The sequence below is a fragment of the Sinocyclocheilus rhinocerous genome, unplaced genomic scaffold (genome assembly GCF_001515625.1).
Source record: "Sinocyclocheilus rhinocerous isolate Xijiao unplaced genomic scaffold, SAMN03320098_v1.1 scaffold897, whole genome shotgun sequence".
Lineage (NCBI taxonomy): Eukaryota > Metazoa > Chordata > Actinopteri > Cypriniformes > Cyprinidae > Sinocyclocheilus > Sinocyclocheilus rhinocerous.
In genome coordinates, this window is record NW_015649224.1 from 430,530 (window position 1) to 448,829 (window position 18,300).

The 18,300-nt window shown below is 36.6% G+C and overlaps 1 protein-coding gene across 4 annotated transcripts in view; it reads right to left on the minus strand.

Moving 5' to 3' along the window:
- The window catches only part of LOC107710339 (cytoplasmic dynein 1 light intermediate chain 1-like), an 18,193-nt gene extending 3,966 nt beyond the window's left edge, over positions 1–14,227 (minus strand). Inside the window, exons 1-13 of one of the 4 annotated variants that reach the window (XM_016515089.1) lie at positions 14,097–14,227; positions 13,795–13,868; positions 12,421–12,537; positions 10,126–10,356; positions 9,760–9,920; positions 7,340–7,433; positions 6,883–7,018; positions 6,572–6,683; positions 6,412–6,471; positions 6,234–6,278; positions 5,909–6,029; positions 5,136–5,267; positions 3,163–3,181 (exon numbers count right to left, since the gene is read on the minus strand). In XM_016515089.1, coding sequence (XP_016370575.1) covers positions 3,174–3,181; positions 5,136–5,267; positions 5,909–6,029; positions 6,234–6,278; positions 6,412–6,471; positions 6,572–6,683; positions 6,883–7,018; positions 7,340–7,433; positions 9,760–9,920; positions 10,126–10,356; positions 12,421–12,537; positions 13,795–13,868; positions 14,097–14,200 — 1,395 coding nt within the window. In that variant the 5' untranslated portion in view covers positions 14,201–14,227 and the 3' untranslated portion in view covers positions 3,163–3,173. The remainder of the gene's footprint in view (positions 1–3,162; positions 3,182–5,135; positions 5,268–5,908; positions 6,030–6,233; positions 6,279–6,411; positions 6,472–6,571; positions 6,684–6,882; positions 7,019–7,339; positions 7,434–9,759; positions 9,921–10,125; positions 10,357–12,420; positions 12,538–13,794; positions 13,869–14,096) is intronic. The other 3 variants (XM_016515088.1, XM_016515087.1, XM_016515090.1) reach the window with 3 other exon arrangements.
- Between the last annotated feature and the right edge of the window lie 4,073 nt (positions 14,228–18,300).

Below are 18,300 nucleotides of genomic sequence, written 5' to 3' on the forward strand. Positions count from 1 at the left end.
TTGCGCATGCGCGGCTCAGAAGTGACGCACGCGGAGAGATCGAAACAAAACAACGGTCACTAATTAGAAGTACAAAACGAGGATTTGTAAAGAAGAATGTCAGAGGATTTCGATATAAGCCAAGAGGAGACTGGTTTTCCTTTGCTAATGTAAGGAAACTTTGCTTCCTTTGCTCCTATAAACAAACTCGCGAGACTAGCATATCTCAGATATGCGCGCGCTGCGCATACGTGCTGCAGAACGCCTTACGCGTATGACAGATACCGGTAAAAAATAAGTGTTTATTACATTTGAAATATGGATATTTTTCTTACAAAAACGCATGGATTCACTACAGGAGGCCTTTATTCACCCCCCGGAGCCGTGTGAGGGAAGTTTTATTACGGATGCGTGCGCTTTATTTGACGACTTGTGGACTGTTCAACTGCAACACCCGCTGACTGCAATGATAGAGCTTGGAATAGCCAGGACAATTTTTAATATAACTCCGACTGGATTCGTCTGAAAGAAGAAAGTCATATACACCTAGGATGCCTCGAGGGTGAGCAAAACACAAGTTAATTATCATTTTTGGGTGAACTAACCCTTTAAGCTTAATCGACAGGATTTGTGGTATAATGTTACCACAAAAAATTATTTTGCCTTTTATAATTTCATTCCCTTTAAAAAAAATTAATATAAATAAATAAAATCAGGGTTATGGGTGAAAGAAGGTACAGTGTGTCAAATCTTGGGAGATTTCAAAGTCAGAAATGTTAAAACTTATAAAAGCACTTTTACCCCCGGTTTCACAGACAAGGCTTAAGCTAGTCCCAGACTAAAATGCATGTTTGAGCTGAGTCAATTGAAAATATCTTGTTCTGACATATCTTAAAATATGTCAGTGTCATTGTTCTGTGTCAAGATGCACACCTGTAATGTTTTCTTCTAAGGCATTTTTGTAAAAGTTGCTTAAATATCTTAATTTAACTAAGGCCTAGTCCTGTCTTAAGCTAAGCCCCGTTTGTGAAACCGGGCCTTAGTCTTTTGTTAAAATTTACAAGCTTTAAAGCTTTTAAAAACATTTTTGTGGTTGTTTCAGGGTTTCACCCGTTATGTTTCCATTGTAAAATTGGATATAACTTTACACATAAAATGTAAATAATAGATAGTTACATTGGTTTTATGTTAACACGCATATTGTTCACGTTATGTGGCCCCATTCACTTCCATTGCAACAGCCTCAATGTAACCCATATTTTTGCTTTTTTAAAGAAAAGGAGGTACAAGTTGAAATAAATATTCATGGCATTAAACATTGTGTTCGACGATTGAGATTAACTTGTATTGAACCCAGAATATTCCTAAATCAGTGACAAGGGATGGCAAATTGGCAATACACTTAAAACCTTAGCGTGTCAGTATTTGTGAGTCTGTGAGTGAACTATTTAGCACAGGAACAAGTGGGAAGCATAAGAAGGCACCTTTGCTTCTCTTATATCAATGTTCAGCAATGTTCAGAAGTTTTTGAGCTTTAAGGAGAAAAGTAAATGCATAACGATGAAATGGAGATGAAAGAATGTCAATGAACCTTCACACAGACTCACACACGCATCCAGGCTGAAAGCTGGTTTAAAAAAAAAATCCAGCCAACAGAATAACATTAAGCATGCAGTAAAAACTAATTGAATGTGTCGCGAAGGAGAACCATCTGCGTATTTAGTGCTTTAAAAGGCACAATTCACAATGCCGAGACAAAGTTGATTCAGAAATGATCCTTTAAGCCAAACAAAAGGCTTTGATCTGATGGGAACGTTATCACAGTTTGAAGGCTTATCTTGTCTTAATTTCACTAATTATGTGCTAATAATTAGCCCTGCTGCGATTGTGGATTGTATTTGTAACTTAAATTCATTTGTAAATTAATCAGTGACTAGAAAATCATGGCTAATTTAAAGATATCCTATGACTTTAATGAGGCTTCATGCAGTGATTATCAGGCGCCCTTAAACTGCGCAATTTCAAACTCAGCACGAGAAAGACAGTGTTAGTCACAATGGAGCAAGATGGGGGGCCTGAAACGAAGAGGGCAGAGACATATAACACAGGCCAGAGTTAAACATGCATACATGTGTAAAAGTGCTAAAAGAAATTTATTGTCGTTCTAAAAAGGAAGATGCAACAGTGGTTAAATTAAAAGGATGCAAGTGAGGGACACACACCTTAGCGTGGCCAACATCCCCTGGCTAACACACATGATGAAAGACAGTTTAAAGGGGTTAAATATTATGACTAATGAGCAAAGTGCACATGAATGTAGTTGCTCACTCATTCATACATCTGTATAGAAGAAAAAATGGTTAAATAAAATTAGTTACACTCATACATGGTAACATGGTCAAAGAAAGAAAATCAGGGCACAAGATGATGACTGGGAGAGGTCACTGTGGCCAATGAGGTACCTTTAATACACTCCCATAAAATCAAGCTGCATTATGGGTTCAAAAACAAATGAAGATGCAAAAGCATAATATGAAAGGACACGAGAGTGGGCCATAAAACCACTGCACTTGCTGTTAGTTTTAGAGCCTGTAAGGTGAATGTTATATCTGCAGAAACCCTTAGTAAACATGTTAACAAATGCAGTTACTGCCAAACACTTTTTTTCTCTCATTTTCACACCTATTACTATCACGTTCTTGCTCCATTTTAACATTTAATGGAATGTTTAATTCAAAATGAAAATTGTGTTATCATTTAATCATGTAATTTTAAACCTGTATAACTTACTTTCTTTTGTGGGACACAAAATAAGATATTTTCAACTGTATTTGTCCATATAACGAAAGTCAGTGGGGTCCAAAACAACCCCTATGACTTTCATTATATGGACAAAAAACACTTGAGACATACCAAAGTATCTTCTTTTGTGTTCCACAGAAGAAAGTCAGTCATACAGGATTGGAACAACATGAGGGTGAGTAAGTGAAGACAATTTTCATTCCGTTAAGGAGGTTGTGTAAGCTAATTTGCTCTGTTGAGTTTTATGTTAGATTACTGGGTTATTACTCAGTAATCTGATGCACTGAGAAGAACAAAGATGGTGACAGCATGTTAGCTTCAATGATTAGTGGGGCTTTTAGCTGAACATGCAGATGAGATTATCAAATACATTTATTTTACCGTCGCTGATGTCAAAGATCTGGGATGGGAGGATAAAGGTGCAGGAGAGGAGGGTGATGAGGACAATATTAGGACAAACAAACAAAAAGGGAGAACAGGGGACAAACTTCAGTGACCTCACATGTGTACAACATGAACAAGACAAGATTTGAAGTGTTCTGAAGATAATCTCATAGACCTCCATCATTTGCAACATCAAGCTTCTATCATCTACTGTGTCTATACATCTACTAACTGAGGGCTGCGTATTTTTAATTTAAGATAAAAAACAAAAAAACACTCCAAGGCTCACAGAAACAGGGTGTTTTCATATGTTGACATGGTCAAACTACTACTTTGAAGAAACTGATGTTGAAAAAATGGTGGAGAGCCTCAAAAACAGGCCTGAGTCCAATTGGTATAATATATTAGAGTGAATTTCCTCAGATTCAATAGTTGAAAAGGTCATTTTACATGGTATGTGATTAGATTGAGATCTTGTCACCACTGAGGCGGTGTGAATGTCTCAATGCCAGTGTAACGCTACTGCTTCAGCTCAATGCTAGCGTCCTTGAATTAGATGATTACTGTAAATAACACATTCAGAGTTCCAGAGAGAAAAACCAGATTAACAAAATAAAATGACATTTTCTTCTCCATATAATGTATTACATTCATCTAAATTTTGTTAACTTACTGATGAAAAAGTTAATAATGGATTTTCTGATTTTGTTAATGATAATAAAGGTGAGCTCAATCTGTATTTCGCATAAAATTCAAGGCATTAATGTTTGCCTACAAATTAAACCACCACTGGCTCTGCACCCCTTTACCTAAATTCATTACTTCAGACTTATGTGCCCTCAAGAAGCTTGCGTTCTGCAAGTGAACGTCGCTTTATTGTGCCATCCCAAAGAGGCACAAAATCACTTTCACAGACTTTTACATTAAATGTTCCCTCCTGGTGGAATGACCTGCCCAAATCAATCCCAGCAGCAAATCTTCAAGAATTGGCTAAAAACACATCTCTTCCATCTTTATTTGACCCTCTAACTCTAGCACTCTCTATTCTAATTCTATTCTTTATAAAAAAAATAAAAACTTGCCCCTTTTAGACTTGCGCTTTAGATTTATTTACTAACTGCTTATTTTCTTTAAAAAAAAAAAAACTAACACTTGCTTCTTTAATCTTTTTGCATTCTATTTGTTTTCTCTTTATTTATTATACAATTATAATTCTGACTTCTGATTAACAAAAGCCTCTAACACTAGCTTGCTCTATTCTTTTTCTATTCTATGTTTTCTTTTTATTTATTATATGATTTAAAAAAAAAACTTGCTACGTGTACTGCATTAAGCTAACTGAGACTTGTTATAGCACTCGCATATCATTGCACTTTTGTTGATTTTGATTGCTTCTATTGTCCTCATTTGTAAGTCGCTTTGGATAAAAGCGTCTGCTAAATGTCTAAATGTAAATATATATATAAAATGTCTGAATATTTCTCATCAACTAAAAATGATATGCCATTTTAGCTCAGTAGAAATGACTAAAAAGAATGAATATGACATGACAAAATGCTGACTAAATTTAAAGAATATTTTATTAAAAATTACTAAAAAAAAAAAAATGTAATAAACAGCAATTTCAAGAGGGTCCTTACACCATCAGTGCTGACCTAATAAAGCTAAATGTTGTTTGCTTTATAGTATATACCCTACCGTTCAAAAGTTTGAGGTCAGTAAGATTTTACCTTTAATAAAATTTCATATTGGTCAATGAAGTTGTGAAAATACAAAATTGTTTAATCCTGCACGGTGGTACCGATAGGAGTCAACATGCCACCTCATACCATGTAAAACAGGTTTTATATAAAAATTTCTGTTTTTGAAATACAAAACTCAAGCTCTCCAAGTCAAAACACTTCAAATTCACCATGATAGTGGACATAGATATGAATAAAGGGGTGATATTGTCACAGAGGATCCCTCACCTGACTTGCGGACTGTTCCTGGTGTGTTGCTCCCTCCTCCTGTAGGTTGGCCGCCCGGGCCGGGTGAGCCTGCTTTCTTAGTCAACAGACTGTTGAAGAAGTTAGCCAGCACGCCCTCGCTGGTCTGACCTCCTGCCACAAGAAATGACAATAATTAGCACAATCATACAAGCTGAAACTCTTGCAGATACTAGCCTAAACTCGTTTCAGGTCAGTGCAACACAGTAATATCTACCAAACCCTAAGCTAGAATTAAAAACGTGTGCAAAGGAAAAAGTCGAAATGTAAGTCTGAGAAGTTCAGCAAGGAAACAGGCTTTAATCCCAACAAGCTCTCCTAATCCACTCCAAACATGCCAGCAATTATTCTATGATCTGAACCTATGAGAGTAAAGTCCTCCGTATCTACACACAGGAAGAGTCCTGAAACAGTCAAAGTGTCATTCATGATCAGTGCTGCCCAAAATAAACAAGATTTTCTCCCATACGTCTATACACAAGCTTTGCCACATGAATGAAGATGGGATCTCATGTTGAAGGTCACATTCTTCCCAAGATGAGAGAGTGGTGAAAGCCATGAAACCAGATCCAGAGACTGGATGAAATAAATCCCCAAGAACTAGAAAGGTGTGACTCCAAAAGCTGTTGCTCTCAGTAGTTGGAAAGATGCAGCCGAGGAGAGAAAATACAGGAAGGAATGCAGAAGGAAAGAGACCGAGAAAGATGGAGAGGAAACGGAGGCATGAATCCTGAATATGGCGCACTCATACACACCTTTCATGTTGGGATCAATCTTCTTGGTACCTGATTGCATGGGCATGACGTTTGCCACGTTAGCTGCCGCTGAACGGTTGGTCGTCCTTGGTGAGCCTGTGGGAGCTCTGTTTGTTGGGTCCTGTTATACACACATATAGAAATGTTTTAGGATTATAAAATGTAAAAAACAAACACAAACGCTTTGGGTAAAAGTGTCTGTTAAATGAATACATGTAAATGCAAATGTCTTTTAGCAGGAAAAGTCTTTATCTAAAACATGATTCAACAGTGAATAACACTGTGAATGGCTGAAATGTAAATCAAGCGCATGTAAAACACTCACCACTGGTCTTCCTGCAGTGACTGGAGGCTGTTTAGATAACAGAGACTGAGAGCAGAACAGAAATAATTCAGTTTATTTCTTTAATATTCAGGCAATGATTTATCAATCAAATGACAAGTTTGATAAATCAAGAAATAATCATTTTTGATGATTATGTTATAGAATATTATGCAATTACCTGCAACTTTAGTAGAAATACTTGGTCATCTTCAGCTTGAACTTCCTTCTCATGTACAAACTGGAAAGACGTATCAGAAATAGGTAATTACTAGATTAGAGAGAGCCTATAGCTAACTGCACATCCACTGGCAAAGATTGAATTAAGCGTGAACCCTTACCTTTCTAACAGGAGGTTTCACTATTACATCTTCAAAGTTGTCATCTGCCTTTACTGTCTGGAAATTTTCATGCAGGATGGCAATCTTTTTTTCATTGTCCCATCCTGATGGACTGAAAGTGAGACACAGATAATATGAATACATGTACCATTTAAAGAAACATTTGAAGTAATAAACCCATTTTACTCCATTACCCATTTGTAATTAATTAGCTAATAAAAAAATGGCGCATTTAGCATTTATTTCACATTACAAATATTAATTAGTAATTAAAAATTAGTGTTAGTTTGCCTTGACATCCAAACACTTACATAAACACAGAGTCTTTCTCCACCACCTGAGCTGGGATGTTGAAGGGAAAGCCGTATAACCTGTGAACGAGGTATTTATATAACAAGTCTAGATTTTTGTTCTCCTTCATGGATGTGTAAAGTAGTGCTGCTCCATCTGAAAGGTCGCTTGTGAAGGAGAACAAGGTGAGGGTACATATAAGCAAGGAACATGTGAGCTCCTCAATTTGGCTCTCTACTTGTACAGATTTTTGGAAAGCAGCCATTATTACAGGTGAGGTCAGCAGATCATGTTACCATATTCCACTGTTAAGCACAACGTTAAGATACAGTACATCTACCTGTGCAGCTGCTGTTATTGCATTCAGATGCACAAAAACATTACACTATTGACATTTAAAGATAAAACTGAACATGGAAATAACCTGGCCTTCACATCATTACAGCTTTGTTTAGATGTGCTGATGTATAAGGATACACTGCAAGCAGAAGCGTCGAATGTGAGACTGGATGAAGTCTAAGTGCTCATCTTTATAATCGTGCTCCTTCTCCAAAGTGCTGATCGCATCACACTACAGAGAGAGAATTATGAAAGGGAGACTCCATTAATATACCATACCATCCTTGTGTTGTATTTTATGTATATTCAGGGCTTTTAGTGAAAGTAAAAGCAGAACCAACTTGGTAAACAATGACAAGAAATGGCAAGTTTATCATATTGTTTGTATTATGTGGGATACAAAAGTCTGAGACCACATTCACAAAAACTGAAGTTCAAAATATAATTTAAACCTGGAAATAAATTGAATGCTTTAAAATTCTGGAGATTTTAAAACAAAGAAAAGCTTAAGAATAAGAAATATATAGAATTCCACATGATTTCTAGAACCAGTCAAATTTGTGATGTGAACTGCACTGTTCAAAAGGTCAGACATTAACTTTTCACTTAAACTGTCAGGCTAATAATATAAATACAATACCATTCAAAAGTTTTTTGTTTTTTTTTTGAAAGAAATTAATACATTTCTTTAGCAAGGGTGCATTAAATTGATCAGTAATGACAGTATTACAATGACAATGACAGTAATTCGATTTATACGGAGCCCCTAAAGGGACATGGTGGTGGAAAAAATATGGGGTGGGAGGAAAAAAAATTTTTTTTCTAATCTTTTGCGTTCCCCCGAGAAACTTTGCATTCTCTCGCAAAACGTTTGCGTTCTCTTGCAAAAATTTTAGCATTCCCTCGCAAAACTTTTGCATTCTCTTGCAAAGATATTTGCATTCTTTCGCAAAAGTGGAGTTCCGACAAACACTTCCTGTTTAGGATACTTTACAGCATGCAGTGGTTCATACAGCACTGTACGTTCTCAATGGAGCGGTTCAGAGTTTCATTTTGAACTTGGACTCAAGTATAAAGAAATACAGTCAGTGCTTAGTTCTTAATGTGGCTTAATGTACTAAAACAGTGACAGTGGAGGACCAAATTCTGTATTAATAATTACCATTAATACTAATAACACTATTGATATTAATAACCTTATTAACAATATTACTATTAATAAAGCAGAATAGCCCAGAATTTGAACGCAATGTGCTAGTGCACGTTTAGTTCTTTTCTCCCCTATAGAAAACGCTTAATGGACGAAGACGGCAATATAAAAAGACCAAATCTGGTATATTAATAAAATATATTACGCAGCACAGAAATGAGCCCAGAATATGGAAGGAATGTGCAAAGTTTCACGTGTTTTATCCCCCGTAGAAAAAATATTATAAAGAAAACTGTGGCTTAATGGATTGCTTGCCTGACCTAATGATCTTTTCAATATTTTTTAAAAACATAAAATTTGGGCTTTTTGTGTTATCTTATATTAAGCCAGCGTGGGAGAAAACGCGTTTCTCGTGCAATTCAGCTCATAATTTGGGCTCATCTGCTTGCATGTACACAGTATATATTGGTAATAATTTCTATAGCATATTTGGTCTTTTTTTATCACCGTCTTCATTAAGCCCCGTTAAGCATACGTCTTCTATGAGAGGAAAATGCTTAATGTGCAATTTAGCGCTTTCTGTTCATATTCTGGGCTTATCTGCTTTCCTGTAGGCTATGTAGTATAATTTATTAATAAACTATAAAACCGTGACTCGAACTAAGGACTGACTGTATTTCCTCAGGCTGTATGAACCACTGCAAGCTGTAAAGTAAACAGGAAGTGTTTGCGAGGGAACGCAAACGTTTTGTGAGAGAACGCAAATATCTTTGCGAGAGAACACAAAAGTTTTGCGAGAGAACGCAAAGTTTCTCGGGGGAATGCAAAAGTTTTGTGAGAGAACGCAAAAGATTCTAAAAAAAAAAATATTTCTCCCACCCCATATTTTTTCCACCACCATGTCCCTTTAGGGGCTCCGTAGATTTATAATGTTTACTGTTTAATGAGATTTATCACTGAGATTTCTATTTTAAATAATTGTTGTTCTTTCAAATTTTCTATACACCCAACAATTCTGAAAAATGTATCACAGCTCCCACAAACATTTTTAGCAGCGCAACTGTTTATAACATTGATAATAATAATAATAGTAATAAATATTGAGCAGCAAATGAGCACATTAGAATGGTTTCTGAATGATTACGTGACACTGAAGACTGGAGTAATTCAGCTTTGACAACAGGAATAAATTACACTTTAAAATATATTCAAATAGAAAACAGTTATTTTCAATTGTAATAATATTTCACTATATTACTGTTTTTACTGTATTTTCTGCTAAATAAATGCATAAGACTTCTTAAAAAATCTTAATGATCCCAAACTTTTGAAAGGTAGTGTATAAATGCATGCAGTGTTGTGACGTAATTAAAATGTGTCTACAGGTGATTTGAGGCAGCCGCTGTACCTTAGTGCAGACCACCACTATAGGCAGGCCCAGGTTGTGTGTGAGTGTATTGTCTCCCAGCGGCAGCAGGACGCTCTCTTCTTCTGACTCAGGATTCCTTTTCTGGGGCACAGCGTCCAGGTCACTTCCTGGTTCCACATATTCCTGAAACTGCTTCACCACTGCAAACATACACAGTAACATTCAGAGATACTGTATTTACCCACTGCAAACTATTCATGCAAGTATAAGAACTGTCAACACCGCCTGCAGCGATATATAGGACTATCACAGATCAAAATGCATCACCACATTACCAGTCCTACAGGGTACTTAGCATGCGAACACACACACACACACACACACACACACAAAGACACTACTCACATCTGTGCTCCAGCTCTCTCATGGTTTCAGGGGGAACTCTGAGCTTGTCCACAAAATCCCTCACAACACTGCCCCATTTCTGCAGCGAATCGAGGGCCAGCCAGGGCCGGGACGGACCAACCACAAATAGAACCAGCGAGTCCTCCAGGTTCTCCGTCGATACGGCGAATTTCTGCAGGCCTTTGTGGTACAGGTCCCCATCCAGCACCCATGCATTACACCGTGCATGATCTGACAAAAAGAGCTTGATTAGATTTAGCACGTCTGTATTAAATTACCTACTGTTGGTCATTAGGCTGCCTCTGTAGTAAGAATGACAAATGTCACTGATAATTATGCTTGACTGCTTGTTGGCAAAAAAATATTTTTGAAAACTGTAATAGTATTTATGCTTCAAGTTGACTTAAAACATGCTTAATGATACATCAAGATGGTAACACTCTTTACAATAAGGTTCATTAGTTAACATGAACTAAGCATGAACAATACCTCTACAGCATTTATTGATCTTAGTTAATGTTAATATCAACATTTAGTAATACATTATTAAAATCTAAATTTGTATTTGTTAACATTAGTTAATGCACTGTGAACTAACATGAACAAACAATGAATAACTGTATTTTCATTAACTAACATTAACAAAGATTAATAAAAACTGTAACAAATGTAGTGTTCATTGTTAGTTCATGTTAGTTAATACTGTACATTAACTAATGTTAACAAATGGCACCTTATTGTAAAGTGTTACCATTAAGATTAATAAATTGCAAATGACACTAGATATATATATATATATATATATATATATAAATGATTATAACACTCAGTTCTCAATTATGGCATATTTTCTTATTCACATCCAACACTTTTCCAATTCAATAAAGGATGTGACCAATCTACTAACCTAATTACTAAAACATTGCTTCAAAATGCTGCAGTGTTAAAAACCATTCAACGAATTGATTGGTTGTAGTGGATCACAACCAGCTTCTCTAATTCAGTGTCATTTAAGGTTACACATCTAACATTGGTCTACAGTGGGTGTAGAAAAGAATCACCCCTTTAAAATAATCACATTTTGTTGCTTTGCAGCCTGAAATGAAGACACAGTTTTTGTTTTATCCACAATATTTAAAAAGTCTGCAGAGAATGGCCCGGTGCAAAGTCAACCTGAAGTGGTGGGTTTTCTTTTGAAAAGCATTTTCAGTCGCGGGACATTTTACAAATCAAAGATAAGTGTAGGAGTCTCACTAGCGCTCCACACGGGTGTTCTCCCCCTTTTTTCTGACAGTTCGCGAGAGAGGGGGCGGCGTTTTGCGTGATGTCGACCTGCGAATGCAGACACGATGGCTGGATTGCGTTTACATTACACTGAGATCCGATCACAATGCGTCCTCGACTACCTCTGGACCAGGACACGCTGATCGGATAACATTCCAATCAGAAGCGCGTTTACACTTGTCTTTTCAATGTGTATGTGGACAACATCGGGATACAGGTCACGTTAATGCCAAGTGTAAACGCAGCCTATGTTGGAAAAAGGATCAGCCCCTCCTAAAAATTACTTGTAAACGCAGTCAGGTGTAGCTAATCACCTTCTCAATGGCACACAAAGCCATTTGACTTTCCACTGTGATCAGCTGTGGTTATTTTGATTAGCTCAGCATGAAAAGAGCTTTCCTGCAGCATCTCAGTCCTTGGTAGGCCAGAAAGTTGTCAATGCGAAGAAGGTTTACCTTCCAACATGACGATTAAACCAAAGCACACAGCAAAACTGAGCACAGTGGATGAAGGAGAAAAAGGTGAATGTCCTTGCATCGTCTAGTCAGAGCCCAGACTTAAACCCCACTGAAAATCTGTGGAATGACTTGAAGACTGCAGTCCACAAACGGTCACCATCAAATTTAACTGAACTTGAGCAGTTCTGCAAAGAAGAGTGGGCAAATATTGCAAAGTCTAGATGTGCAAAGTTAGTAGAGACAAATCCCAACAGACTAAAGACTGTAATTAAAGCAAAAGGTGGTTCAACAAAATACTGACACAAGGAGGTGATCATTTTTCGAACTCGGTGATTCTGTTTTTTTATTTATTTCTGACGTGTTGTTGTTATATCTTTAACTTGGATGATATACGTTGCAATGAGTAAATACAGCTGGATAAAACAAAAACTGTGTCCGTCTTCATTTCAGGCTGCAAAGCAACAAAATGAGAATTTTAAAGGTGGGCGATTCTTTTCTATACCCACTGTATATATTGCCAGTCTCAAACTGTAGACAATGGTTTAATATTTACCATCGATATCATCATCGTGAACATTGAAATACAGGTACTCTAAGCCCCGGCCCCTCATGTACTCTTCTACACCTTGTAGTTTGGCCACCAGGGTGGTCTTACCAGACCCCACCTCACCTGTAACACAAGTCAGATTAACACACCAACAAACAATTTAAAAAAATTAAGATACATTCGAAACAGTTGGATACTGAAAAAAACATATATAATGCATATTTGACTATGATTATATATGATTATTTTTTATTAATTTGATTATGAAATAATATTGATTGGTTATATAATAATATATATAATAATAAACATATATAGTATATAATAATGCTGCATTTCGCTCTTCCATTTTTATGCAAATAATTTATTTATGCAATTCATAAATCAGGTGAACTGAGAATTGACGGCAGTGTTTTTAAAGCATATAAATAATGAAAGAATATGTAAAAGTGAAAGCGCATAAATAATCTTCAAATATATAAATAATCTACTTTTTTTTTATATATATTTTTCATTTATTTAGTTTGAGAATTTATGGAATTAATGTGAATTCATATAGTTTTTTTTCATAACACATTGTGATTTTATATAATAATAAAAACGGGAAAAAAGCATTGTTTTATTAAGCTCCAGAAAGTTCAATAAAACTAAATTATCTTAATATGGAGAATAATAAATGATATTAATAAACAAGTATTTTTTGAAAATGCATACATTCAACAGAGTTTGCATGGCTGTTTATCATGTCTGACGCCCTATGAGTAAAGCTCACCCATTGAGGCAGCAAACATGAGCCAATCACTGGCTGCGTCTCAAAAACTAGTGAGCTGCCTACCTAGACAGCATTTTCAGGCATCATAGACAGATAGCCAGCACTTTCTAATATGCATATCAGCCACATACACAGACTGTTTAGTATCTAATATAGTTCAAATGAAGCATTTTGTTCCTCGCAACACGCATATGTTGCTGTCTAAGTAGGCGGTACGGTAGGTTCTAGGACACGGCCCCTGTCTGAGAGTGCGGATTATCTCTATTCACCAAACCCGACAGTCCGTACCATATGCAAATCGTTAAGACGAAATAAATGTCCGAATATAAAAACAGTACGCGACATGCACAAATGTGTTTTGTGCGCGTGGTGTCTGACGGCGACGACTGGAGACAATGACATGTGCCCAATAACAATAACAGCAGCACGCTTACAATCACATCAGTGCACATATGAAGCGAGCGATCGGTTCGTTCAAACCGGTTCAAACCCTTGCATTCAGTCAACATTGTATGTTATTTAATAATAATGAAAGCTCGGATGCAGCTCAATAGGATGCACAGCAGCATGAAACGGCATTTTTGTGTGACAGAGGAAAAAACACCCACCCATAACCACCACATTCTTTCCTGACGGCAATTTTGATCGGGAACGCGTCGACACTTCACTCAATATCGATGACCTGAACGTAGAGGAACACAGGGTGGCATTAGCTGTTAAATCACAATGCTTTATAGAATATGCATCACTGCGACCATTGATTCAGGCTGGCCTGTGTGTACCTGCCCGGCTGGGGCAATTTGCAAGTTAGCGGCTAACAACTGTCACATGCGGCTCTGAGCCACCTAAAGCTGCGTTCTGCACATACAGTCGAGATTCAATGGGGGATAAAAGAACCGGCTAGGCCTACCATAAATTCTGCCCGTCATCCTCCTCGTTATTTTGGCTTTCGGAAGTGCTGTTATTTACATTTGTGCTAACCGATAGGAGTGTATTTCTGCCCGTCGTCGCCATCTTCGCAGGCTTGAGTGACACCCCTGAATGAGACCCGGATGTGTCGCACAGAGCCGAGCGTTGCTTTTCTACTGGGCGTGGACCACTGCGAGCGGCAATCACTGTCCTAAAACTCAGGGTAACAGAATAGAATAGAATAGAATAGAATCTTTAAAAAGTTTCTGTATTAGCATCTATGGTTCCATTATAATATCCATGTAAATTTTCAATTGCACAAAAGTATTTTTAGAGGAAAAAGCTTCTTTAGATTATTAAAATGTTCTTCACACTGAGAAAAATTGATCTTTTTTTTGTGAAAATTTCTTAGAGGAACCCAAAATGATTCTTCTATGGCATCACTGCAAGAACCCCTTAGAACCTTTATTTTTGTAGAATAGAATAGAGTCTTTAAAAAAGGTTCTTTATTGGTATCTATGATGGGAACAATAGAAAATCATAAATTATAAAAAGATGTTTAACTTAATATAATATAAATATACGCCTCTCAATTCACTATATTTGTAACCATCCATGGAATGAATACAAATAAAAACAACAAACCACTGAGTCTTAATAACACATTGAATCAAAGCTCAGGATATCAGAATAGAATAGAATAGAATTATAAGCCTCTCAAATCAATTAAAAAAAACCCATGGGATGAATATGAATAAACTCAGAATAAAACCATTGTATTAATTGGATAAACAGAGAAGTGTCTTTATGCAAAGATTCCATCCAGGACATTTGAAACGTAAAATCATCACAGAAAGAAAGAAAGCAAGAAAAAAAGTAAGAAAATATGAATAGAATAGAATAGAATAGAATAGAATAGAACAGAACAGAATAGAGTTAAAAACGTTACATTAAAAATTTGAAAAAGTAACGATTCATGTACACTCAAATTGAAGATGCTGGTTATATCAGTAGCAGCAAAAACTGTTTTAGTTTACACCTCATGGGGGCAGACATGTTGAGATCACGTGATACATTTAATCTGGGTAATCCCTGTTATTGAGTGTTTTTGCTCACGGAATAAATTAATAATGGAATGAGAAATCTATTATTTCTACAGCAGCATCTGCACTGAAATCTTATACTTTTGCAAGTTGACTGACTGCCATAACAGCCTGCAAAATATAAAAAGCGCACATTTAATTGTACTGGATCATTCTTCAGTCCCACTGAAATTGTTATGGACCCCAGGAATCGTTCCAACCCTTCACCCCACTAGATAATGCAGAGGTCTCCAAGCTCGGTCCTGGAGGGCTGGTGTCCTGCAGAGTTTAGCTCCAACTTGCCTCAACACACCTGCCTGGAAGTTTCTAGTATGACGTAATGTAATGTTTAATGCACTTTTTGTTGTTAACAACAAATGGAATATATTTTATTTGCATTTTTATATTAATATGGTTCAAGATTATACTATTTAAATCAATATCATAAGCAAGTTAGGTCAAAAGTAATCTAAAAGTAATCAAAAAGTAGTCTGATTATATTACCTAAAATGTGTAATGTAATGGATCACGTTACTAACTACAATGTAATTTGGAATCGGTAACAGACTACAATTTGTAAGTAATATACCCAAGTAACCGCCAGAGTGCAGAGTTACACAGTGTTCGCACCCTGTACTTCCTCTCCAGTTCTCATAGCAGAGGATTAAACAGTGAAGTTAAGTGGAGTGCGCGCGCCTGCCCTGCTCTTATGTTGAGAGAGGATACTGCGGGTCGGACTATCCATCACCTTTAACGCTCAGCCCGATGGAGCTGCTTTTATCACCGTAGACAAATTGGACATGGAATCGAATGGAAAATGAGTCCAGTGCATAAACTGCACTCAGCACGATCTTAACACTGAGGGAACTTTTTCTAGCGTCGCTTGGGATTTGTTCTTATACTTAAACAGTAGGTAAGTTTTATCCCTTTAATAGCAAAACATCGTAACGCACTGAATTTGGTGATGTTTTACGCATTGATGGAATAATAATTTTACCTCACAGTTCAATGCATACAAGGCCAAATAAGTACTTTTATGGATACATTTTACATTTTATGCCTACAGAAGAAATATTACTATTTTAGCAGTGTTTTTGAAAAAGATTTCTGACTTGTACAGTTTGAATCCCATTGTGGTGCCGCTGATTGTGCGCATAGTTCGTAGTAAATGTTACTGTAATATTCTCTGTACTACACAATAGATTACAAGATCGTAGGTGGTCAATCTAGTATTTAAAATTTGAATTGTTGTTTATGGGTCATTAAAATAAATAAAAAAATGTCAGAAATGCACAAACAATTATCTGAATGAACCTTATCTGTGATAAACTTCAATTGTCTTCAATTTCTGAATTAAAAGTCATTCTGATATTTTGTATGAAGCTAAAAAGTGTAAAAGAAAAATACCTAGGTGGTGTAACTGACAGAAGACTGTAAACAAGAAAGAAGCCGCACTGAAACTCTTTTTGTCACACATTAGACACTGTTTATTTTTACAATTTGTTCACTTTTTCTAAGTAGTCATACAAGTTTTGGTCAGCCCTTGGCGATAGGCTATTGATTTACTACTTTTGATGACTGTTGATGATTGCTTCACTGGATTCATTTAGCTGTGGTAGCTTAGAATACATTTTCTGCAGAGAGGTGAGAGTTTGTAAAGGTTTTGATATAATATACATACATTGGTGGATCTGCATCTGTTTTCTATGTACTTTTGTACCTCAAATTAACAGCATGAAAACTAGGCCATTGGTCCACATGAGGCTGTCCAGCAGCAGGCCCCACATGAACACTTGATTATTCATCATATTACAGGAAACTTCATGCTTTCCAGGATTATTTAAATACATGCGATGCAAATACATGGGAGGAGCACAACAGTACATGAACAGGAGGTGAACAACTGCATGGGAGCTATTCACATGCAGTCACCTCTATTAATTTGGCCAGGTGCATTAAAATACTGCACCAAAGTGGGACGCTTAGGATTGCTTGCTGTAAGAACTCCTAGGGGTTGCTAGCAATAGTTTTGTATATCTTGCAGGGCTATAAGGCTCTGAAGGGTTTCAGCCGCCAGTAACGGCATGTCGGCCTCTTTTATCTAAAAATAACAATAATGATAACAAAAAAAATGTGGCACTCAAAGGAAGCAGAGGGCATTAATAATTGAGTAACACACAGAGATACACGTTCTCTGTGGTATGGTCTCAGAGTATTGGGGTCAACGCTTCGCTCTGTGTTCCAGGGAATCTCTCCCACGAGGACTACGCTGAGCTCATTCCACATGGTGCCTGATGGAAGAGCAATTTCATTATAAAGCAACGTTATCAGGGTCTCTGACTTAACAAGTCACCCGTTTTCTGTTTTAATCAACACACTTATCATGCTCGAACTTGCCTATTCAAAATTGTAACATAATTAATTCAAATTATTTCAAGGACTGCCATCCTCTAGAGACTACAGTGTAAAAATGTTTTGTCAGCTAACCTATAAAACATACTTCACCCGAACATAACTGGTTTTAAGTTCAAAAATATTGTTTAATATCAACCATGAGACTGCACCAATGAAAGCATTTTTTTAAGGGTCAGATGAGGTACGTAACCATCGAGTGAACAAACAAAAAGTGGGGCAGTATTGTTAGATTCGGGATGGTGCACTTAGTTTTTTGTGATGCCATGATCCTAACAAACAAAAAATATATTAAAATAATAATATATTAAAAACAATATTTAAAATAACTCAAAATTAAAACAAAAATGTTTAATGTAATTTGGTGATTGTGGATGTTTTAACATGTTTTGTGGAATTTTTTTTTTTTTTTTTTTTACTGGTTTGCAAGTTTATTTAAGAGGTCCAATATGTGCAGTCCACCTCAGCAGTCATGATGGCGATGCGGCTCAACTCGATGGCTCCAGCTAAGACATTTTTACGCAGATTGGGATTCTTGGGATCTTTGAGGTTACTTATGCGACTGCGAACTCTGTTCTTGTATTTCATATCTGCGGCTCTTATCTCCTGGTAGATATGTAACCAGAAGAACACGGTTAAGGAAATCAACTTGCAAACATTAAACAATATTTTCAAGAAGATTCTGCACTTAGTTTGACTTAGTCAACACAT